Raw genomic sequence first — 23,220 nt, forward strand, 5'->3', positions numbered from 1 at the left:
GTAAGCTTTTGGACACGAGGTGGCTGCCTTGCTGCGCGTGTTGGTTGTCTATAGCATTGAAAGAAGTTTCGTAGAATATAGTAGAAGCTGGTTCTTGGAAAGAATAAGGCTGTGCAGAATTATGCCGTATGTTAGAGGGGGTAGATCTTCTGTGTTGCATGGGTTTAGAATGCACAGTCTTACCACGTGGAATCTTGCTGGGATTAATTGCACATGGCAAGCACATGGTCTCCCCATTTTCCGCACTTCCCATGCATCTTCCAATCTAATCTCTGGCCTAACTACGCATGCACTATGATCCCAGTCGCGAATCTGAAGTAGATCTCATCGCCCGATGGACAGCTATTCACTCATCAAATGCCGTTATTCAAGGAAATCAGAACTACTGTCTGCATATTCTTTGCTGCAGATCCTGAGTGTGTGCTGAAGTTGATCTCATTCAGATTCTTTATCCGAAACATCCGTTTACGCTACACTGACGCTTATTCACTAACCCAGAGAACTCAATGATCATGTTCAGATTCATTCATAAAATCGCAATCTCACACGCTCTAAAATCTAAAACTGGGTGCCCACATGAATCCCACCATCAGCCAATACATTAGTCCCTGTGACAAAGCTAGCCAACGGACTCGCCAAAAACACCGCCACATTTGCAATCTCCTGCGGGCCTCCCAGCCGCTTCAGGGGGATCTTCAGCCGCTGCTCCTCCACCCACTCCGGCATGATCCTCGAATACAGCTCCCAGGGTCCACCCTCGCAGAGCACGGGGCCCGGCGAGATGGCATTGACCCGGATGCCCTTGGGGCCCAGGTAGTGCGACAGCTCCTGCACATGCTGCAGCTGGGCGGCTTTGCAGGGGCCGTAGGCCGCGGGCGGACTGCGGTAGAATTCACGGCCCATGAACGAGCTCTGCACGATGATGGAGGCCTGTGGGGATTTCTCGAGGTAGGGCTCCGCCGCTTTCACCAGCTCCACGAAGCCCATCACGTCGATTGCGAAGCTGCTTTCCCAGTGCTCGGTCTCGCCTTCCATGTGCATGGGTGATGCTGTGGGGTGGTGGTATTAGTAATAGGACAGGATTAGGTGGTAAAGGAGGCGAAAGACAAACCGTTGGCAATAATGACATCGATCCGTCCCACGCGTTCGGCAGAGCTGTTCACCCAATTCACGATCGCTTCCTTGGAGGCAACATCGAAGGCGGTTCCCACTGCGCGGGCAGAGTTGCTCTCCGGGAGGGTTTGGTGGACGTCGTTGAACTCGGTGTTGGTGACGGTGCGGGCGCAGTAGGAGACATTCGCGCCTTCTTGGAGGAATTGACGCACCATGGCTTGGCCCATGCCTCGGGTACCTCCCGTAATGAGGACATGGGCGCCTTGAAGACCGGTTTCAAGAGGCATTGTGACAAAAAGAAGCTGTGGTGTGAGAGCGAAAGTAGAGGAATGGGGGAGGATAGTGGTTGGTGGGGTTGTAGAAGAGGGGCAAGAGGCTGGATATATACTAGACTTTACAGAGTGCTACTAGTAACGTCACGGGAGTCAGCCTGCGAACGAAGGATTTAGTCTGAATGATTAAGATGCTAGGAGCATGCACGATGAAGGTCTAGGCTCCACTCAAGTTTATCTACTTCGGAGACCGGAGCATCTCAATGGAATGTTGGGAGAAGGAATTCTTCGCACCAGGAGGTACGGAGGGAGTAAATAAGCTGTTTTCTCCTTAGGGACGGCCGAATCGGGCCAAGTGGGCCCTCGCTCAAGCTTTGCTGACTAACCACCGCCAACCTGCCCACTAATCCCAATCTAGCCATCCGTCCGTAACTCCTTTAGGAAGTCCATCATGGAGTCTTCCGCTTCCCAATCCAGTATTCATTCTATGTCGTCAACTGAGCTGGTTGCAACACGTCCTCTACAATCATCCAGAGATATAAGTTCATCGGCACGCTTTCTCATCATGGCGGCTCTGGTACTTCTGTCCCAGCCAAGCTTTCTTGGAACCCTCTTGGTGCATTGGACGGCGAGATTTCAATATCCACAGCACCAATGGAGAAGTATCAAGCAACAGATACCTTGCAGCAGGACTCCAGCGGGAGTGGCGTGATGACGCCTGTCAACGCAGAGTCTCTGCCGGACAAGGAGCAGATTGCTCTGCATGATGACCCCTTGTCGGATTCATCCAACAGTGTGGCCGTTGAACCCATTGCCCTGAGCGTGAAGCGGTTCCTTTCCCTGCGCCATGCTGACGGGAACTCACTTCAGTCGGCTAGAATCATGATGGAGAATGTAACAGTCGAAGGTAGTGGTACAGGGGTAAGTGACAGGCCATCCTTCAATATTCCTTCGGTGGAAGTACTGACATGGTTTCACGGCAGGCTCTACCGGCCCCAAGCGTCCTCACAGCGGCAAAAGGTGGCTTCGGCCTGTTGGAGCCCATCCAAAGTCGCCTGCACCGTCCGTCATCACGACCAATTCTTCGCGATTTCTCCGCTGCAATCCAGCCGGGCGAGATGGTCTTGGTGATTGGAAAGCCGGGTAGTGGTTGTACCACGTTCTTGAAGACCCTGGCTGGCATGTGGAATGAATACAAGGGCGTCCAGGGAACCTTGACTTTCGGGGGTCAGCGGATGGAAGATGTCATTGATAAGGATCCGCAGGATGTTGTGTTTTGTGGTAAGTCTTCGTTTGTCCTTTTGATCTGTGATGGTCGGGAAACCTAGCCAACTAACGGCACGTAGGCGAGTCTGATGACCACTTCCCGACGCTGACCGTCTTCGAAACGCTGCGTTTTGCAATGAGGGCGCGCTGTGGCCCTAAGCCCTCCTCGTCAGACATTGACGCGAGAGTCAAGCAGTTGGCACAATTGATTGGACTCGGTCATGTTCTCAACACAAAGGTTGGAGACGCTTATATCAGAGGTGTCAGTGGAGGTGAGAGGCGCCGTGTCTCGTTGGCTGAGGCGCTCGCCACATGTGCAAGGTGAGTGTTCAGTTAGTCATACTGGAGATGAGAAGCTCTAACCATGAATCTGTCATATAGGCTGATTTGCTTGGACAACCCGACCAACGGTTTGGACTCCTCGACAGCGCTTGAGTTCATAGAGATGATGCGGGAATGGACCCACCAGAGTCAGTGCGTGACAGCCATGAGCGTGTACCAAGGCAGTGATGCTATTGTTCCATACTTTGACAAGGTTGTTGTGATCAATGCCGGACGCCAGATTTTTTACGGCTCCATTCAAGACGCCAAGTCGTACTTCCTGAGTCTGGGCTTCGAGTGCTCATCTGCTACCACCACCACCGACTTTTTGAACTCCATGTCCGCCAGTCCAGAGGTCCGCCGTGTGCACGAAGCTCATCAGAACCAGGTCCCTCGCACACCCGACGAGTTTCAGCAAGAGTTTCGACGCAGTGTTCATTTTGAGGAGCTCAAGTCGGCCGTCCAGGCTGCAAAGTCTCTTCCCGCTGTGGCCCGTCCTTCCAAATCCGCTCAGTACGCTTTACCACTTTACCAGCAGATTGCGTACTGTACCACGCGCCAGGTTCGCATCATTCAGCACAACTATAATTCCTTAGTTGTGGAAGCCCTGTGTATCGTTGTTCAAAGCTTGATTCTAGGAACATTGTTTCGAAACCAGCAACGGAGCACGGGGTCCTTCTTCATCTTCGCGTCCGCCCTCTTCTACTCCGTTCTCGTTCCCGCACTGCAGGCCATGGCGGAGTTCCGCAGTACATTCGCCCAACGACCGCTGATTCTGAAGCACAAGCGATACCGGCTGTATCGGCCCATGGCTTACGGCTTTGGATTGATCATGACGGATATTGTCTGGAAGATTTTCGTCATCTTCTGGAATATCCCCTTGTATTTTTTGACTGGTTTCCAAATGAACGCCGGCAAGTTCTTTACCTGGTTCATCGTGGTATACATCGAGCACCTGGCCTTGTCCATGTTCTTCCGGTCTGTGGCTGTGTATTCTTCCAACATGTACCGCGCTGTCCTTCCAGTCGGTATCTTCTTCAACATGTACGTCCTGTACACAGGTCTCTATGTACCACCACCGCAGATGCAAGTATGGCTTGGCTGGCTGAGATATTTGAATGTGAGTTCGCCCAACAAACTAATAACGTAGCACGCTAACCCGAACGAACAGCCCCTACATTATGGTTTCGAGTCGGTCATGATCAACGAGTTTGGTAACCTGAGCTACGAGTGTAGCACCGCAGATCTTGTTCCGTCGGGACCTGAATATACCAGCATTGCCAACCAGGTATGCGCAGTAGTCGGATCGGAGCCAGGTCAACGAATGTTGTCAGGAATGGCATATATCAAGGCACAATACGGGTTCGAGAAGAGCAACCTGTGGCGCAACCTGGGAATCAATGCGGCTTTCTTCATTGCCTTTGGTCTGGCATCAGCGTAGGTCTCCCATTTATGCCACCCCGATTTTGTCCACCACATACCTGCAAAAGCATACTGACGAGAGCATCATAGCATTGGTATGGAACGTCTGAAGCAGCCGGCTGGCCGTTTGGCGACTGTGTTCTATCGTGGCATGGGATCCAAGAAGTCGTCTGCTCCTCAACCTGGAGCGAAGATGAGTGATCAAGAAAGCGGAGATCTGGATCTGGATGTTCCACCAGAGGCGGGCAGAGGAAATACTCGTGAGCGAAGCGCAACACTGGAGTATCAACCTCGCAGCCTGACCTGGACTGGGCTAAACCTCGATGTGAAAACCAAAGACGGCCAGAAACGCCTGCTTGACAATCTGAACGGATCCGTCTATAGTGGTCAGCTGAAAGCATTGATGGGTGTATCCGGGGCGGGCAAGACTACCTTGCTGAACGCGCTGGCGGGCCGATCTAAAGTGGGAGTCCTCACCGGAACACTGGCGCTGAATGGACAACTGCTTCCCAAGTCTTTCAATCGCCACATGGGCTATGTACAGCAGCAAGACATTCACCTGCCTACGCAAAGTGTACGAGAAGCATTGCAAATGACTGCCCGCCTCCGCCGATCACAGGACGTCTCCCTCGAGGAGAAGGACGCCTACGTTGAAGAAGTCATTCGGTCGCTAGACATGGAATCAATTGCGGATGCTCTGGTCGGAACGCCAGGAGCCGGTCTCAATCTGGAACAGCGCAAGAGGGTTAGTATTGGCGTGGAAATGGCTGCGAAGCCGGACATTCTATTCCTGGACGAGCCCACTTCCGGCCTTGATGGGCAGTCAGCTTACTCCATTGTCCGTCTCTTGCGAAGACTCGCAGACTCTGGCCAGGCAATCATCTGCACTATCCACCAACCTGCCGCGGAACTGATCTCAACATTTGACGAGCTCTATCTTTTGGCACGTGGTGGACGGGTTGTGTACGATGGGCCGTTGGGTGCGGAAAGCCAGCAGGCTCTCGCTTACTTTGCAGAACATGCTCGCCCGTGCCGTGAGCGAGAGAATCCCGCCGAATACTTCCTCGAGGTGATCGGCGCCGGCACACGACGAGATGTTCAAACCGATTGGGCAGAGATATGGAAGCGAAGCCATGGCCAGCCCTCTAGCACCCAGATTGCACCTGCCTCCCCGAAGAGTGATTCCTCGATGTCCTTGCACGCCGCACCCTTCCATTACCAGATGGTTGTCTTGCTCAAGAGGACGTGGCTTTACTACTGGCGGGCGCCAGACTATGCACAGGCTAAATTGTGGTTGAATGCGGGTAATGCCTTGCTAAACGGAATGACCTACCTCAACTCGCCACTGACCCAACGAGGCGCTTACAACCGCGTCTTCTCCTCGTTCATGTCCTTGATTGTCGGCCCGCCCTTGGGTCTGCAAGTGCAGCCGCGGTTCGTCACATTGCGGAATATCTTTGAGCACCGTGAACGTGAGAGTCTGACTTACCATTGGATGGCGTTCAGCCTTTCAGCCATCCTGGTGGAACTGCCGTATGCTTTCTGCACCTCCCTCGTGTACTGGCTGCTGTGGTATTTCCCGGTGGGATACTTCCGCGACTCCAACCATGCCGGGTACAGCTTTCTGATGTATCAGCTTTTCTCCGTGTTTGCGACCAGTCTGGCTCAACTGTGCGCTTCGCTGATGCCCACTGTGGAAGCCGCGCTTTCGGCGAACGGGTTTTTCTTCATGTTCTGTAACACCTTCGCGGGCACCCTGTCACCGGCTCCAGTCACACCGGCTGGATGGCGTTGGTACTACAAGGTGTCTCCCCTGTTTTACATGAACGAAGGCGTGGTGGTGGATGTTCTGCACGATCTGCCCCTCCACTGCGCGAAGTCGGAGATGTCCGTGTTCCAGCCACCGACGGGCCAGAGCTGCTACCAATATGCTGCCGCCTTCTTGCGAGATGCCACAGGCTTCCTTGTCAACCCGAACAGCACGGCCAACTGCGAATACTGTCCGTACAAAAACGGCCAAGCTTACGTGAGTTCCACCTGCCCCGGCCCTGCATGAAGCAAGCTACCCACATGGGGTGGAGTCGGGATCGGAGCGGAAGTGATTGGCTGACGAACAACCTCTTCTTTTAGTACACGCAATATGACTACAGTTATAGCCACCGGGGCCGGAATGTGGGTGTTTTCATCGGCTTTATTGCCTTCAATTTCACCATGGTTTTAGTGATCACCTATCTGACGCGTGTGCGTCGGCGCCGTTGAGGGGGGGGGGGAAGGTAATATGTGGCTTGGAGTATGCATTGCCGATTTCTTGGTCTTTTACTTGGATTTCTTAATTTTATGCCCTCCTAATTGTCATCTGATGGTTCATTGTGAGGCAGGGATCGGAGGAGAATCATCAGGGATTGATTGTTTGTTTGCTGCTTGGCATTAGTCATTGTAGAGCCAGCTTGTGCTTGTATGTATCGGTACAAAGATCTACCGGCCCGCTCCGGCAGTTCCAACCCAAAAATCAAGAGTCCAATTTGGTGACAGCTTGCTTCCAGACTCTTATGAAAAGTCATGTAGCCTGTATCCCAAAGAATAGCTTAAAGTAATTTTCACTTTCGGGGGGGCGGAAGATGGGGAGGGGGGCTCCGGGGAGGGGAAAACAATTCCTCAGGGAGAGGAAGGATCGAGATCTGTGAAAGATCCTACGCTAGGTAAGTCGCACTCGCACTCTTTTTCCTCCCCGGGAGACGCTGCCAAGTCATCCTCTGTTTCCCGTGCTAACGCCTTCCGTCTCTAGCCTGGGCATACCTCGCTTCTCCTGCATGACACCCGGTATGAACGGAGTACTATCTCCGTATCAGCGACCAGAAAGCAATAATAAAAAAACATGGGGTGGGTATCCCCAAGGTGTCCCCTCCTTCCTATCCAAGTCAAGCCACGCGAGAGACTTCCCCTCCATGTCCAGAAGATGGAGGATATATACTAGTGGATGTGGGTATGAAAGTGCCGGGTAGGGGTCAGGACTCCCGTTACGCTCATCCCTTGCACAATTGGCTGTGTCAAGCTAGTCTTTTTGGATTGCGGTCTAACGTTTTGGGGTAGATGATCGACTCTGTTACGGAACTTCCTCAACTACCGTATCCGGACCCCCTCAGCCAGCAGACGAAACCAAATCTCACCCACCATCACGGTCTCTATCGCTGCCTGGAGATTGGCCTAAGCGAATGGAAGGAAGAACCCCAGAACAGCGACTTCATCTATCGCACCATTCATCAGTCTGGAAGTTGCGAGGGTGCAATATATCTTCTGCAAATATACCACTTCCCCTCTTCTCTTCTGCGGCTCGACTATCTTTCCAATCCACCACGAAGATAACAGAAGGGAAAAGACAAAACAGAAACACAAAAAAAACAAAAAAGAAAAAAAAAAAAAAAACCAAGTCGGCCGATCGGTCTCACAACCGCCGAAACTAAGGAATGGAAGGAATCAATGCCATGTGCCATGTGTTGTTGGAAGGGCGGCAGCAGCAAGTAGGGCACGTTGTGTCTTCTTGTCTCTTGTCATGGGGTGGGATCCTGTGAGGTGAGGGGTCGTCGGCCTGATTCACGGAATCGGAGATGGCATGCCAATTACCTTTCCGGGATTATCCTGAACCCTCCCAGCCTGCTGTCCCCTCTGCCCTCATCTTGCATAACTTTCAGGACTTCAATATGACAGTAACCTTGCATTTATACCATGTCTTGGCTTATTGCGAGGAGAGAACCTGGGGTTCAACCGAGCAGAAGCGTCATGAACGGGGCGACAATCTCAATCTCGAAGGGAAGGAGATCGATTTGCCCTTGGCTCCCGTACGGTACGGGGCGCGCGCGCGCCCAGAGATGCCAAGCTTTGTCTCAGCATCCGTGTTGGTGACGCTGTGTACGACCATCCGGGCATAAGGCGCGCACAACGGATTGGCTATTCAGGAGGAATAGGCCATCAAGGTGTCCTTACGAGTACGGGTGCTAATTTGAGGTGATTACCTTCAGGCTCCATCCATGCTCGGGGAGGGCGATAGGAGGTCGGGATCTGCCGCCACAGCCTGGTCCCTGAGTGGTTGCTTCGGCTCCCTGCCTGGTCGCTTGGCTACCTCTAATCTTTCTTCATGGATGATGATAATTGAGAGAATTAAAGATAGCCAGAGGCACCAGAGGCACCAGAGGGACCAGAGGGAATCCGTGCGAGCCGGGATAAGCATCCATGCTGCCAATTGTCTCAAACTCTATGCGGCTCCATCTTACTCAGGCAGGCACACCCTCGGCGCGATAGCAAGTGTAAGCCGAAACTAAGCCGAATCGAAGGGCAGAAGGAATGGTTTATTACCGCAAGGAGCATGTCGTCACGTCTCAATAGGATGGGATAAGCGAGAATGCATGGGTGAGCATGGTGAGTGAGGCTTGGAGGGTGATCGTAGAGCAGGCTTGTTCAGTCAAGCCTGGCCTGCCAAGCGATGGGGTGGATGGAATGGTGGGTTAATATAAATCTCGGGTAGATTCTCGAGAACAGTTTCCTTGGGAACTCCCTAAAGTACTAATCAGTTAGTTCAGTACTTTAGTTTACTCTTTAGTGCTAGGGACGATAAGGTACGGAATCGGATGGTGACTGACATCACATGACTTGCTTACGCTCCCTGCCTTCTTCCTGTTCTTTTCTCTCCCTCCCACTTCTTACCGCTTCAGCTCCAACCCCTCCATTCTCCCACACTCATCTTTTCTTATCTTCTTCCCCTCCTCTGGCGTTGAATTGATCTCGTCCAACTCTGCGGCTGGTTCAGCTCGAATGATTCCGCAATTGTTGATATCCACATCTGTTCTCGCCCGGATCCTGTCCTCCTATCTCTAAAAGCCAAAGGCCAAAAGCCGAACGCCATGTTCTCCACCTTCTCCGCCAACCTCAACTCCACCGATCGCCCCGCGGAGCAACAGCCCGCCGCCGCTCCCCGTCCCAAACGGAACCAGGTCGTGCGTGCCTGCGACTGGTGTCGCGTCAACCGCATCAAGTGCGACGATAAACAACCCTGCCAGAACTGTCGCAACCATGGCGGCTACTGCAGTAACACCAAGCAGTTCGAAGCTCATTCCCTGCCCGCCGCCAACCGGTAAGACCCACCCGTCCCTACTTTTTTGGGCGTTCCAGCTTGGCACTGTCACCTGTGAAACTGATGGCGAATTTCGGGGTAAAGGGAGATTCATCGACTACGGAACCGGCTTAAAGATTTACAAGAACAACTAGAGAAAGCGACCCAGGAAACTAAAACTCTCCGTCGCCAATCCCCTACTGCCTCGAATTTTGCTACCTCGGGTCACGCCACTCCCGCCGAGCTCCCAACTTCACATCGTCAAACATGGGACGGTGTCTATAGTCCAGGGTCCCAGACTGGTGGCGTGATTCACTACGGGCCGCTCTCCGCGCCTTACCTGGTGTTGCGCCTGAATCGGTTCATGTCTGAGTCAGCCAACCAACTTCACCTCAAATCGCCGCTTCCCGTCCGACTTTCGCAGATCCATCGCCATTCTCCGACAGTGTCACTGGAGCAACTGTCGGACGAGACGGAGCGCCCCAGTCTTCGTCTGGGGCTGGCGGAGGTTGACGACCTGTCTCGCGAGCAAGAAGAACATTTCCTGGTGCTGCTCTGGCAGGCGTATCACTGGATGTATCCCATCGTAGCAGAGGAGGAGTTTCGACAGTACTATGACTCCCTCTGGGCTGGAAGCAACGGTCAAAGCCCCCGACAGCCCTCCGCGCTCGTGGACAGCTTGCTAGCTGTGTGCATGCAATATGGCAGCACCTTTTTGGCCGATGATGAGGTTATGGGGGACGGTGAGACGGCGTCGCAGACCAGCCACTTCACCACTGCTGCGCATGCCTTTTACCGTCGGAGTCAACGCGTCTTGATGGAGAACCTCGAGCATCCGTCCATTCGATCGCTGCAGAGCCACATCTACTGCATCATCTATCTCTACAATACTGCAAACCTGGACACTGCCCATGCTCTGCTCGGGTTGGCGATCAGAGCGGCGCATATCCTGCGCATCAATATCCGGCCCTTGGAGTCAACCCCGAAGGCCTCGCAAGAGCTGCATTCTCGGATCTGGTGGACGCTGTACCAGCTCGATAGTCAGATTTCGATGACGCTGGGTCGACGGCCCCTCATCAACCCCGATGAGGTGGGTTGCGCGATGCCGCAGGATTCGAGTGGCGCGGGACAGCTATCGGCCACGGTGTTGGTGTCGCCTCCGGACGAAGACATTAGCTGGCTTAGCTTCCATGTACAGTACATCCGGCTGACGGCTGCGGCACGCGGAATCTACACTGCATTCAGCGCACGCTGTACTGAATTGCTGCAGGCAAAGAGCATCCAAGATATCCACGAAGATCCAGCCACCATGGAGACGCTTGCCGGATTTCTAGGTGACAAGATTCGGGTAATGTATGAGTGGGGACAGAATGTGCCACGGTCTCTCAAGAACCCACGCAAGGGCTCGGGAGAAGCATTCTGCACCGACCGCACGCCGCTGAATCTGAACCCGGCTAGCCCGCTCTGGCTGCAGCGTCAGCGGCTGCTCCTGGAAGTGATCTATCACCACCTCCAGATGGCCAATTTCCGTCCCTTCATTCGCTTCCCGCCCCGTGGAGCCTCCCTCACCCCGCTGTCAGATAGTCACAGCATCGCGGCGCTTAATCACGCGGTGGTAGTGACACTGATTCTTAATCAAGTACTTTCCGAAACCGACCTACTGTGTGGATGGACCTCGGCCTTCCAGTACCAGTGGGACGCCACCATCTGTATCCTTTCGTTTGTGTTAGCCAATCCGGTGTGTCCACCAACGCCAGCGGCACGCAAGATCCTGCCGACGGCGCTGCGCACCCTCGAGAAGCTGGGCCAGTCCTTTGGCCCGGTCGCCAACACGGTGCAAGCCGCCTGGGAACAATTCAGGACGAGCTCCACTCCCCGCGGATGGTCGCAGCTCACGCCTCCCAGCCAGAGCTCGGCCGACTCGGTGATTGCGCCGCCGACATCCGTGGCGCCTCCCGCGGCGGGTCTCGGCCACTCGCGGTCGGGGTCGGTGGTTCCGCCCACCACCGATCCCTTCTCCGGCTTCTTGACGCCACTGCCCAAACTGCCCGCGGGAATGATCTTTGGCCCCGCCGACTTCGGCGATCCCGCCACCATCACCCCGCCGCTGGAGCTGATGGACGATCCCGCGTTCGCCGGGCTCTCCAACGATTTCCTCATGGGGACCGGGGGCGGTGCGCCGTGGTTGTCGAACGGTGCCATTGCCGTGGATTCTTGGGTCGGATTCGATGGGTCGCAGCAGGCTTGATTCGTCATCTTGTGTCCTGTCGCGATGACTGATTCACGAACTCGTGCCTGGTTATTTCATGTAAAATCTTGCGGTTGCAATGTCGTTGAAAATAGAACTGATGATTTGTCTGTGTTGTTGTGTTGTCTTACATGAATGATGATTCTCGCGCACTGTTCTTAGATTCCCTTGCTGCAGCTGTGATTTGACGGAGTTCTCAGGATTTGTTTGTATTGTCCTTTTGGTCGTTCTCTGTGGGTTGATTGGTTTTGAACATATGGTATCCCATTCTGATATGATAATGAAACTTCTTGGTCTTCACGATGCTCATGGGCGGGTTGATGAACTGTATATCTTTTCTGGTAGACGGGGGCACACTTCGTAATACCCTCATACTAATGAACATCGTCATTACCTACGATTTGAGCTTGGATGAGGGGCATGGTTGTGGTTTCCCCAGTCGGATGTCGCATTGTTTCATCCTGGCGTGTAAGCCTTTCATAATCTCAAGCCTCTGGATGGAGATTCGAACAGCATCGGTAGCGTGAAGACAGCTCCTCGTCTCGAGGCAAATCGAACCCGCTCTACTGCTGATAGGGTGATACTTGGGCACGGGCAGTATAGACCAACCTTTTGATTTCTGGTCGTTGTAATCTTTCTGTATCAACCTACTTCGTACATCAAAGTTGAAAGGTGCTCTCTCAAGCTCTACAATGCGGATAATGGTCTCGCAATGTCTTCCCGGCATTCAGACAGCGGTTATGGGACTATCGAGCTGTCCTGTTTGACTATTACTGTATCTTCTTACGATGGAAGCTTTGGATGGATAGCTAAGCTCGATGACGGACGGCCAGTCCTTTACATGTTTGTTCTACAGCTTCTACACGGAACGAAAGTTGGTTAGAGATCTGATTAGCGAGGCAAGTAGATACAGGAGGAATCGATATAGACATCGATCGAGTGGAGGGGATGTGTCGAGAGCATAAATCACAAGTAGCGCAGCAATCAACAGAACATATATGTGCAGGCAGTGCAGGCATCAACAGCACGTCAAAGCAACTTGTCACAAACGACAACAGCAACAACAAGCACAATCTAAAACAACAACGGATGCACTCTAAAGAATCATAAACCGCAGGCGAACCACGGACACGAAGCAACGAGGCGTCACTCTCTACTCCTTGCCCACCTTCTCGGCGAACCAGCCCACCAAATGTCCGACGGTGGGATGGCTCCAGGTCAGCGTCGGGGGCACCTTGACCCGCAAGGCTTGCTGCAGCTTTTGCCGCAGGGTGACGGTCATGACGGAGTCGACGCCCAGGTCCGCCAGCGCGGCCTTGCTGTCCACCTCGTCGGCGGCGGGGAGGTGCAGCACGGCGGCGACGCAGCCGCGGATCGCCTTGTCGAGGTAAGTCTTCAGCTCGGGGCCGGAGGTGGGGATGCTCTGTTTTTCGGAGGATGAGGTCGATGATGCGGAGGAGGAGGAGGCGGGGTCGGCGGAGCGGCGGACGATGATATCGGCCAGGGCCGGGGAGGGCAGGGGCTCGTCGGCGTCGAGGGGCAGCGCGCGCAGCACCACTGCGTGGTCGACGCCCTCGTAGCGCGCGGCGTGCCGCCACGCCGCGAACGCGTCGTCCGCCGTCACGTCCGTGATCCCCTTGCTGGCCAGCTCCGCGTTGATGAAATCCGTGCTGGCGCCCATCCCCAGCCCCCGCCACGCGGTCCATTGGAATGCCCGCGCGCCCCGGTCGCCCTGTGCCTGCCGGTGAGAGGCCAGTGTGTCCAGGAAGCTGTTGCCCGCGCCGTAGGAGCTCTGCCCTGTGAAACCCACCAGCTGCCCGCACGAGGAGAACAGGAGGAAGAAGTCCACGCTCTGCGGCGGGAACACTTCGTTCAGCATTAGCCCACCGGTGATCTTGGGGGCGAGGACCCGCGCGAACGCGTCCTGGGTCGTGTCGAGGACGAGTTCGTTGTCTAGCACGCCGGCAGCGTGGACTACGCCCCGTACGGGGGGGAGGGATAGAGTGTCGAGGGCGGTGGTCAGGGAGTCTGCTGCAGTAGGCAGGCTGATGTCCAGGGCTAGGACGTGAATGGTGGCTCCGCGGGCCTCGAGGTCGAGGATCTTGGCGATGGTCGGGGCCAGAGGCGATGACGGCTCCATCTTCGACCACAGACGGCGAGCCGGGAGGCCCCGCCGGGAGATGAGGATCACGCGGCGCGCGCCCTGCGTGACCAGGAAATCGGCGACTTCCAGGCCTAGGGCGCCTAGGCCGCCGGTGATGAGGTAGGTGCCGTCGGGACGGGGAAGGAGCTGCGGCTGCTGTGGCTGTTGGTCCTGCTGCTGGATGAGACGGTGGCGGGGCAGTGAGCGCAGACGCATCGTGCGAGCCACGCCGTCGCGGATGCGGATGATGTCGGCGCCCTGGATGTAGCGCATCGTTGTCAAGGGGAAGGTGGGCACTTCGGTGTCGATCAACCCGCCAAATTGGTCGGGGTGCTCGCTGGCGATGACTCGGCTGAGACCGACGAGCGGTGCGTGCGCCAGAGCCGTCGCGGTCTCGCCCTCCCCGGTGTTGGAGGTGACGACAAAGATCTTGAGGGGCAGAGCGTTGTTGACCACGAACTTGACGAGTTCGAGCAGTTGCCAGGTGAATGCCTCGGCCGACTTGGGGACGTCCTGCAGGGAGGACACCTGGCTGGGGATGTAGACAATGACGGTCTCTTTGGTGAGCAGGGAGTCGGCGCGGTTGATGATCAGGTCGGTCGAGTGGGCGAGCTGGGTCACTTGGATGGGAGACGGGATGGTGGCGGCGTAGGCTTCGCGGAGCGCAACGTCCTCGGAGACGAGGAGGAGCTGGTTGATGGGCAGAGGCTCCTCGGCTGGCACCGCAGGCGGCCAGGCCATCTGATGGACGAGGCTCTCCATGCTCCCGCTGACGCCGGGCGTGCCCTCAATCTCCGAGAAGCGCATGGAGGTGAACTTGGCGACGACGTTGCCCGCCTCATCGCAGACGCTGACATGCGACGCCAGCGCTGTGTCGGAGGCCTCCTGCACGTACAACCAGCCGACCTTAGGCGGGTTGGCGCGGGTGAAGATATCGACCCGCTCGATCTGGGCTGGCATGCGCAGGCGGGGTTCGTTGAAGAAGATGGTCGATCCCACGGAGGTGGCGGCGTCCAGGATGGGGGCCCAGGAAGACGCATCCCAGGGGAGCTCAGCATCAGCCGCGACAGAGGGAGCAGCGTCAACCCGGGCAATCATCTCCTTGGTGTTCCCGTAATGCTCGGTCACGGCCCAGGGAAAGCCCATGGCAGACACGCCGACCTTGTCGAGATAGTCGATCGAGAAGTCATCGCGCAGACGCGTCCCAATGCGGGCCTTGGTCGCTTCCACGTTGATCTGAGCTGGGACTGGAGAAGAAGAGGTCGACTCCCATCGCGCAGTGGTGTGGGTGACCCACGAGGAGTCATCGTTGGTCCCCTCGTTCTCCTGGATCAGGCGAGACATGATCTTGACGTCTTCGCGCTGAGCGACAACCTGCACTGACCGCGGGGCGTTGATGGCCACTGGCACACGGAGGACGACATTGTTCAGCACATTGGCTCCAGTGGCCTTGACAAAGGTGTTAACCAGCCCAGCGGCCGGCACAATCTCGGTGCCATGCAGAGGGTGGCTGCCTGGGAAGGGCTTGCTCTCATTGTCCAGGCGGGTGGTGTACACCACCGTGTCCGTCCCAGCCACCCCAATGCGCTGGCCCAGCAGCGTGTGCTTCTCGACATCGTGAGTCTGTGAAGTACTCACAGGACCAGCCCCGATCTGCCGCCAGGTAGGCTTGTGCATCCAGCTGGTGTTGGGCAGCCCGCCCGCCCAGGGACCGGAGAGCTGCGACTTCCAGTCGACGTTGGCACCGCGAGTGTGCAGCTGGCCGATCGCGTGGAGGATGCTCTTCTCGCTGGGCTTCTTGCGCGCCAGGGTCGGGATCATGCAGTAATCCTCGATGCCGGCATCCATGATGGTCTCGTTGATGGAGTGCGAGACCAGTGGGTGAGAGGATACCTCCAAGAAGACGCGGTAGGAGTCGTCAAGGGCCGCCTGCACGGCGGAAGTGAGGTGAACCGGGTTGACCATGTTGTTCGCCCAGTAGGTGGCATCGCGCAAGTCGCTGCCTCGAGGGTCGCGCAGGGAGGTCGAGTAGAGCTTCGCGCGAGTTGGGGTAGTGGGAGCGAGACTACCCTCCAGGGACTGCATCAAGGGGGCCACAAGCTGGTTGAGCATAGGGCTGTGGAAGGCGATGTCGGTGCGGACGGTGAAGGTCTTGATGGATCGCTCCGTGAACTCGGCCGCCTTCTCGGCGACAGCGTCGGTCGATCCAGCCACGACACAGGACGAGGGCGAGGAGTCAATCGCGACGACGAGATCCTCGCGACCGGCCAATTCTTCGGCCACCTCAGCATAGGGCTTGTTGACCAGGATCATACCGCCCTGGCCCATGACCTGGCGGTAGAGAACAGAGCGACGCGTGATGAGCACGGCGCCCTCTTCACCTGTGAGGGCGCCAGCGACGACACTGGCGGCGATCTCACCAACCGAGTGGCCGATGATTGCCTGAGGGTACACCCCGTGGCTGTGGAGGACGGCAGAAATACCAATCTGCATAATGTACGTCAGGATTTGGACGTGGTCGGAGGCTTCGAACTCGCCGCTCTGGAGGAGGGCAATGGGCGAGAGACCGATCTCCGCCTCGACGATCTCGTCCAAAGGCTGCACGGCCTGGTAGAAGATCGGGTTCTGCAACAACTCCTTGCCCATGTCGGCCCACTGCGCGCCATGGCCAGAGAAAACCCAGACCACGTCCCGGTTGATCCCAGAGCCAAAGACACGGCTCTGCGAGGTCCACGCGTCGTTGGCCCCGTCGGCCAGCTGGCCCAGAGCTTGGATGGCATCTTCCTTGCTTTCGACCACGACGGCGGCGCGGTAGTCGTGGTGATCGCGCCGGACGGCCAGCGTCGCGGCCACCCGTTGGAGATTCTGCTGAGAGCCCTCCGCCTGCAACCAGTCCCGGAGGGCACGAGCCTGAATGGGCAGGCGCTTCTCCTGGGGCCCGGAGACCAGCAGCACGGTAGGGTTGGTGGCGGACGCGCCGGGCTTGAGATCCAATGTCTCGGGGAAGTTGAACTGCTCAATGACCGCGTGGGAGACGGTACCGCCATAGCCATAGGAGCAGATAGCAGCCCGACGAACATCGTCGGTGGATGGCCACTTGGTCTCTTGTTGAACGACCTTGAGCCCAACGTTATCCCAGTCAATCTTCTTGGTCAGCGTGGTGAGGTTGGCTTGCGGGGCCAGAACACCCTTCTGCACGGCCATGACGGCCTTGATGAAGCCCATGGCGCCAGCGCCCGCCTCCAAGTGACCGATGTTCGGCTTGATGGAGCCAATGAAGCATGGAGCTTCCGGATCTCGGTCAACGCCATAGACGGCAGCGATGGCGGAGACCTCGGTGGGATCGCCCAGGGGAGTGGACGTGGCATGGGCTTCGACGTAGCCAACGGTCAGGGGGTCAATGTTGCCGACTTTCAGAGCGTTGTGGGCGACCAGCTGCTGGGCCTTTGCATTGGGGGCCATGATCCCGTTGGTTTTGCCGTCCTGGGCCACGGCGGTGCCCTTGATGACGGCCATGATGTGGTCGCCGTCCTTGATGGCCGCCGAAAGGTTCTTCAGGACAATCGCGGCGGCACCTTCGCCACGGCCGTACCCCTTGACATCATTGTCAAAGGAGCAGCACCGTCCTTCAGAAGAGACGGCACCGGCCTTGTCAAGCACGCGAGTCAACCCAGGCCCACACAGGGCGTTGACACCTCCAACGATGGCAACCTTCGACTCGCCCAAGATGATGGTCTGGACACCGTGGTGGACAGCGACGAGCGAGGAAGCGCAAGCCGCATCGACAGCGGTGCTGGGACCCATCAAGTTCAGGTGGTAGGAGATCCGGTTGGGCACGCCGCAGTACGCCGTGCCAATGCCCATCCACGCCTCCACGTTGGGCAGGTCCTCCAGCACCAGCTTGGAGTAGTCGTCGGAGTTGACGCCCCAGAAGACCGCGGTGTCACTGCCGGAGAGTGACTTGGCCGCAATACCCGCGTTCTCCAGGGCCTCCCAGGTGACCTCGAGGGACAGGCGCTGTTGGGGGTCCATCTGCTCCGCCTCCTTGGGGGAGATGCCGAAGAACTGGCCGTCAAAGTCCTCGAGCCGGTCGAGGAAGTAGCCGCGCGAGGTGGTCTCCTTGAGGATCTTGGCGTTGCGCGAGTCGCGGCGCAGGTAGGGCTCCCAGCGCATCTCGGGAATCTCGCCCGAGGCATCTTTCTTCTGCAGGAGTGACTGCCAGAGCTGCTCGGGGTTGTTGTTGCCGCCGGCAACCCGACAGGCCATACCGACGACGGCGACATCCTTGGCGGGGTTCTGCGCGCGTTAGCTTTCCGATCTTCCGAATGTTGTAGTGCTATTGATAGTTTACCAATTGGTTGTACTCCGAGACGGGTGTGGTCAAGCCTGAAGATTGAGCATCAGGTGTCGCGGTGGACGAGTTGGATGCGGCAGAGGAGAAGTGAGGCATTGTGGCGAGGATGTTGTGACAGAGTGTCTGAAAACTTGAGAAACCTTGAGGACTTGGAAGAACTGAGAATTGAAGTGAAGTCGAGCGTCTGGGCTTTGTCTCTGCCTGCTGTGGTGGACTGGGCTGGGTTGTGTTGTGCTGATGATGCATTTGTTGATGATGGATGATGGTTGTTATATACTGCGTTCTTGAACGAGCGCTTCTGAGTCAAAGACCTTTCTCAATTCTGCTCTGTCTCTTCGTCTCAATTACCAGAGCCTGATCAAGCCCCTCGCATCCAGCATCTCCATTGAGCATCAAGATGACTATCTCAATCGAGTCCAACGCCAGACACGTGTGAGCACGGATCCGGGAGGGACAAATGCGGTAATGCAGAATTCGGAACTAGGATGTTCCAGATCCAGCTTCCAGAAAAGACAGAAAGAAAAAGCGTGATTCATCTCCTGTTGTCATGCTGCGAGCACGGAGGGAAAACGCTGCAGATCTGCATGCAAGAGTAAGCCCTAAGCGGAGTTGGCGATTGCCTAAAGGAGTCGTTCGGCCTCCCGATCCAAAACAGCAAATCCGACAGGGATTCGAAACCCACGGGCCCTTCGAAGAATAGATTGTTCGATGCATAAGTTTGTGATTGATTTCTGTCTTATATATGATGTATACGATATACGATAACGGCTTTCGAAGTTTAAATTGGCACTCATCAGAACTCAATTCCATAGAATCAAACTTGTTTTCTTTGCCGCCGTTTGCATACAACAATATTTTACAATGGCGCCTTTTGTCCCGTACCACAACTCGGCCGGCCAGTCGAAGATTGTCAAGTATGTCTACAGCGAAACAACTCGGCCCTCAGATCTTCTGATAACTAATAATAACCTAGATTCGGCGGTCTCCTCACCACTGAGTTTCTGGAGCCCCCACCGGGAAGATGTTTCCTGTTCCGCCAGACCTATCGCCACAACGTGGAAGGCCCCATCCCCGACAACCTGCGTAAGCTGATCAACAGCCCCGACCGGCCCAAGGGTCCCCCGCCACACTTCCACCAGTTCCAGACGGAGTATTTCCGCGTCGAATCTGGGGTGATGGGGATCAACGTCAACGGCCAGGTGAAGCGGGTGACCGCCGCGGACGGGGAGGTGTCCGTGAAGGCGGGCAGCGTACACAACTTCTTCATCCATCCGGACTCGGAAGAGAGCATGACCGTCTACCTCAGCGCCTCGGACTCTGGCATGGACTACCAGCTGGACCGCATCTTCTTCGAGAACTGGTACGGCTACTGGCATGATGCCCTGCTGCATGACGGCGGGCTCGACTGGATTCAGTTTTTGGCTGTGAGTTTGCGTCTTGCGCTTATCAGCCAATTGAGGGCAAACACTGATCACCGATGAAGATCCAAGACGGCGGAGACGCGTACACCCCCGCCCCCGCGTGGGTCCCCTTCCGCCGCCAGGTCGGCTACTGGACGTGCGTGATCGTCGGCCGCTGGATCGGCGGCCTGCTCGGCTACAAGCCCTTCTTCCGCGAGTACACGACCGACTGGGACTTCGCCGTCGCCAAGATGAAGGGCTCGTTCTTCCAACGGCATCTGGTGCACGACGCCTACGCGGTCGAGAAGAACTGGGACGCGCAGGTCGCGCTGGAGGCGGCGTCCCGGCCCGACAACGCCGAGTTTGAGCCCTGGGTGCAGGATATGTCACCCAAGGCGCTGGTCTTGCCGCCTGTCCAGTATGACCAGGGCGTGTTTGTGGATGGCGCGGCTCATGCTACACCAAACGGGGTGAATGGACATGCCAATGGTGTCAATGGGCACACGAACGGGGTCAACGGACATGCTACTAACGGGACAAATGGCACCACGACGGGGACGGATTGGGAGGACGTGGTCACGCTGAAGAAGCGGGTTGCCAATGGCGCCAATGGCACGAATGGTACGAATGGGGTTCATTGAATACATCCTGTCTCCTGGTTTATAGTTTACCATTGGGTTTATTTGAAGCATTCTTATTGTTAGTTTAAATTGAACTTCTATTTTTCAACTTCACATTTCAAACCACGTCTGTCAAGCGATTCTCGTGCTAACTTTTCGTTTTCTTGGAGAAAATACACCTTGGCCCACTTTCATCCGGCAGAACTCGGGTCTACTATTTCATGAGAGCCGAACTCCTTGCAAGATCAAGATAGTATGAACATCGACCGCATAGAATCAGATACTCAGATAGAAGAATACTTAGGTAATTAGGTCGACCACGGATGAGGCAATTTGCAAGTCTACTCGTCAAAAGACAATTCAGGCCCATATGTCAACGGGTAGAGTTGGGGGTGAGAATATATTTCTACAAGTATATCTGACACACTACAGATAATGGGCGTAATGGGATTTACGAAAAGCCCTCACCTCGCTAATCAGGAGTTAGACACGTGGCACAGTCACGAATGTCACCAAAGCTTACAATAGAACAATGACGGCTGAATTAGAAATGATCCAAGTCAAGAGAGAACCAAGTGCCATACCCCTGTATCTGACTCAACCCGATAAGCATTGCGGCGCGAGAACTTGGACCTCCGGCCATTACCCGTTTGGGCACATTTCTCAGGTCGACCGAAGCGAATACGGGCGCCAAAAACACCAGAGGAACAAAGCAATATCAAGTCACCTTGAACTCCGAAACTCCTTCCGGATAAGGTGCCGTGCAAGGCAGAGCTAGTCCTCGCTTACTTCGTTCTTCTTTATATTCGTCTACGCTCGACATTCTGGCTGAGCTGCCAGAGGAGAATCACACCCACCATGAGCTTGATAGTGTCTCCTTTCGCCGTCGTCGCTGCGTCCGCTGCGGCGGTTGCAGGCATCCTGTTTCTCATCTTTGCTGCATTGAAATCTGGCCGCCGTGATGCTTCTTTGCCTCCTGGTGCGTACAACAAATATTTTGCTGGAACCAGTGTTTCTAAACCAGTATCACAAGAAACTAATCCCAATCGCAGGTCCTCCGACGGTTCCCTTCTTTGGCAACGAGTTGCAAATTCCCAAAGCGGATGCGCATTTCCAGTAAGGCTCCTGCACTCACTTCATTCTTGACATATGCGCCTCATCTTGCCTAACACGTCCATAGATTCATGAAATGGGCCGACGAATACGGGGGGATCTTCTCCTTGAAACGCTTCAAGAACACCACCATTGTGATCAGTGACCGCAAGTTGATCAAGGAGCTCGTCGACAAGAAGAGCAATGTCTACTCGCACCGGCCGGCATCCCTCGTGTCGCATCTGATCACCCACTCGGACCACCTGCTCGTGATGCAGTACGGGGACACGTGGCGCATGCTCCGCAAGACGGTACACCAGTACTTCATGGAGCCCAACTGCGAGAAGGAGCACTGGAAGGTGCAGGAGGCGGAGGCGAAGCAGATGCTGTACGACTTCCTCACCGCGCCACAGGACCACATGCTGCACCCCAAGCGCTACAGCAACAGCATCACCAACTCGCTCGTCTTCGGCATCCGCTCCAAGACCGTCCACGACGAGTACATGGAGCGGCTGTTCTATCTGATGGAGAAGTGGTCCCTGGTCCAGGAGCTGGGCGCCACCCCGCCCGTCGACGACTTCTGGCTGCTGCGCGTGCTCCCGCAGTGGATGACCGGTCACTGGCGGCACCGCGCCCTCGAGGTCGAGCACCTGATGCAGTCGCTGTATACCACCGTGCTGGACCAGGTGCGCGACCGCCGCGCCCGCGGCATTAATCGCGATTCGTTCATGGACCGCGTGCTGGACCGGCTGGACAAGGTGCCCCTGACCGAGAGCCAGCTACGGTTTCTGGGCGGGGTGCTCATGGAAGGGGGCTCCGATACCTCCTCCTCGCTGATTCTGACTATCATCCAGGCGATGACCAAGTTTCCTGCCGTGCAGGCCCGGTATGTTGGATACGAACCCCTCACTCCCGCAGAGCCATCACCCCTTGCATGTTTCATGTCTGTTCTTTGCAGGGTTCTAACCGGTTGCCTTGTTTCTTCTTCTCTAGAGCCCACGCGGAAATTGATCGCGTGGTCGGAGCGGACCGTTCGCCAGCCTGGTCTGATGCCGCGCAGTTGCCGTATATCAATTGCATCATCAAGGAGGCTCACCGCTGGCGCCCGGTCAGCCCACTGGGGGTGCCGCACGCGGTGGCGCAGGACGACGAGATCAACGGTATGGTCATCCCCAAGGGGGCCACCGTGGTGCTGAACGTCTGGGCGATGCACCACGACCCCCGCCGCTGGCCGGAGCCGGAGCGGTTCGAGCCCGCGCGATTCGAGGAGTTCCCTGCCTTGGCGCCGACGTATGCGGCGTCCGGCGAGTGGGACAAGCGCGACCATTATGGCTACGGGGCTGGGCGCCGCATCTGTCCCGGGATCCATCTCGCGGAACGCAACCTCATCATTGGCGTGGCCAAGTTGCTGTGGGCGTTTGAGTTCACGCAGCCGATGGGCAGTTACAGCGACATCGACCCGGAATCCGGGGCCAGTCAGGGCTTCCTGCATTGCCCCAAGGAGTACGGGTGTGGAGTCCGATTGCGGGCACCGGAGAAGCGAGACACGATTGTCAAGGAATTCCAGGAAGCGCAAGAGGTTTTCGCCCGATTTGATTAGTTATTTCTTGTTTGTGCTTTGCTGGGTTGGGAAGAGGGGCACGATGAATAGTGTTGTGTTCACGGTGACGGAAGGGGGTCCAAGCGTCTCGTATTTATGCATAAGCTTAGTGAATTGTCAGCCTGTTTCATCTCATCTCACTGCATCGGGTTCTCCTTTGGGCATAGTAAGATCAGCCTTATTCCCAACCAGGTAGAACACTTGTCTGCTCCGAGACTACCTCGGTTGGAGAAAGCTTGTTCACTTCCTGTTCCTGGAAGATGAA

The 23,220-nt window shown here is 56.0% G+C and overlaps 6 protein-coding genes across 6 annotated transcripts; 4 read left to right on the plus strand and 2 right to left on the minus strand.

Moving 5' to 3' along the window:
- Positions 1-558: 558 nt before the first annotated feature.
- Positions 559-1,643, minus strand: BO82DRAFT_431014 (SDR family NAD(P)-dependent oxidoreductase; the record flags this gene model as incomplete). Its single annotated transcript, XM_025640656.1, has 2 exons — positions 1,112-1,643; positions 559-1,049 (listed from the first exon to the last, which is right to left on the minus strand). Exons 1-2 carry the CDS (start codon positions 1,398-1,400, stop codon positions 559-561), a joined length of 780 nt encoding a protein of 259 aa, XP_025493461.1. The 5' UTR covers positions 1,401-1,643.
- Positions 1,644-1,928: 285 nt separating this feature from the next.
- Positions 1,929-6,662, plus strand: BO82DRAFT_352980 (ABC transporter PeaB1). Its single transcript, XM_025634843.1, has 7 exons — positions 1,929-2,306; positions 2,369-2,666; positions 2,732-2,972; positions 3,033-4,092; positions 4,144-4,409; positions 4,485-6,420; positions 6,525-6,662. Exons 1-7 carry the CDS (start codon positions 2,040-2,042, stop codon positions 6,651-6,653), a joined length of 4,197 nt encoding a protein of 1,398 aa, XP_025493462.1. The 5' UTR covers positions 1,929-2,039; the 3' UTR covers positions 6,654-6,662.
- Positions 6,663-8,956: 2,294 nt separating this feature from the next.
- On the plus strand, positions 8,957-12,072 carry BO82DRAFT_352981 (Zn(II)2Cys6 transcription factor). Its single transcript, XM_025634844.1, has 2 exons — positions 8,957-9,519; positions 9,604-12,072. The coding sequence occupies exons 1-2, from the start codon at positions 9,290-9,292 to the stop codon at positions 11,744-11,746; spliced, it is 2,373 nt and encodes a 790-aa protein (XP_025493463.1). The 5' UTR covers positions 8,957-9,289; the 3' UTR covers positions 11,747-12,072.
- An 827-nt stretch (positions 12,073-12,899) lies between these two features.
- On the minus strand, positions 12,900-18,339 carry BO82DRAFT_373323 (type I polyketide synthase; the record flags this gene model as incomplete). The annotated part of the gene is made up of 9 exons (XM_025637363.1): positions 12,900-16,070; positions 16,104-16,220; positions 16,257-16,270; positions 16,310-16,350; positions 16,390-16,544; positions 16,575-17,789; positions 17,826-18,113; positions 18,144-18,185; positions 18,241-18,339. 9 exons carry the CDS (start codon positions 18,337-18,339, stop codon positions 12,900-12,902), a joined length of 5,142 nt encoding a protein of 1,713 aa, XP_025493464.1.
- A 669-nt stretch (positions 18,340-19,008) lies between these two features.
- BO82DRAFT_352983 (uncharacterized protein) lies at positions 19,009-20,332 on the plus strand. Its single transcript, XM_025634845.1, has 3 exons — positions 19,009-19,157; positions 19,217-19,667; positions 19,727-20,332. Exons 1-3 carry the CDS (start codon positions 19,105-19,107, stop codon positions 20,282-20,284), a joined length of 1,062 nt encoding a protein of 353 aa, XP_025493465.1. The 5' UTR covers positions 19,009-19,104; the 3' UTR covers positions 20,285-20,332.
- Positions 20,333-21,098: 766 nt separating this feature from the next.
- On the plus strand, positions 21,099-23,077 carry BO82DRAFT_352984 (cytochrome P450). The gene is made up of 4 exons (XM_025634846.1): positions 21,099-21,242; positions 21,316-21,379; positions 21,444-22,241; positions 22,349-23,077. Exons 1-4 carry the CDS (start codon positions 21,122-21,124, stop codon positions 22,953-22,955), a joined length of 1,590 nt encoding a protein of 529 aa, XP_025493466.1. The 5' UTR covers positions 21,099-21,121; the 3' UTR covers positions 22,956-23,077.
- The last annotated feature ends 143 nt before the right edge of the window (positions 23,078-23,220 follow it).

This window comes from Aspergillus uvarum (assembly GCF_003184745.1).
Source record: "Aspergillus uvarum CBS 121591 unplaced genomic scaffold BO82scaffold_17, whole genome shotgun sequence".
NCBI lineage: Eukaryota > Fungi > Ascomycota > Eurotiomycetes > Eurotiales > Aspergillaceae > Aspergillus > Aspergillus uvarum.

Coding starts and splice junctions, on each gene's coding strand:
- BO82DRAFT_352980 (XM_025634843.1), top strand. CDS start 2,040: ATGGAGAAGTATCAAGCAACAGATACCTTGCAGCAGGACTCCAGCGGG. Junction 2,973..3,032: donor GCGCTCGCCACATGTGCAAG/GTGAGTGTTCAG, acceptor TCTGTCATATAG/GCTGATTTGCTTGGACAACC. Junction 6,421..6,524: donor ACAAAAACGGCCAAGCTTAC/GTGAGTTCCACC, acceptor CTCTTCTTTTAG/TACACGCAATATGACTACAG.
- BO82DRAFT_352981 (XM_025634844.1), top strand. CDS start 9,290: ATGTTCTCCACCTTCTCCGCCAACCTCAACTCCACCGATCGCCCCGCG. Junction 9,520..9,603: donor TCCCTGCCCGCCGCCAACCG/GTAAGACCCACC, acceptor TTCGGGGTAAAG/GGAGATTCATCGACTACGGA.
- BO82DRAFT_352983 (XM_025634845.1), top strand. CDS start 19,105: ATGGCGCCTTTTGTCCCGTACCACAACTCGGCCGGCCAGTCGAAGATT. Junction 19,158..19,216: donor GGCCAGTCGAAGATTGTCAA/GTATGTCTACAG, acceptor ATAATAACCTAG/ATTCGGCGGTCTCCTCACCA. Junction 19,668..19,726: donor ACTGGATTCAGTTTTTGGCT/GTGAGTTTGCGT, acceptor TCACCGATGAAG/ATCCAAGACGGCGGAGACGC.
- BO82DRAFT_352984 (XM_025634846.1), top strand. CDS start 21,122: ATGAGCTTGATAGTGTCTCCTTTCGCCGTCGTCGCTGCGTCCGCTGCG. Junction 21,243..21,315: donor TGATGCTTCTTTGCCTCCTG/GTGCGTACAACA, acceptor TCCCAATCGCAG/GTCCTCCGACGGTTCCCTTC. Junction 22,242..22,348: donor TTTCCTGCCGTGCAGGCCCG/GTATGTTGGATA, acceptor CTTCTTCTCTAG/AGCCCACGCGGAAATTGATC.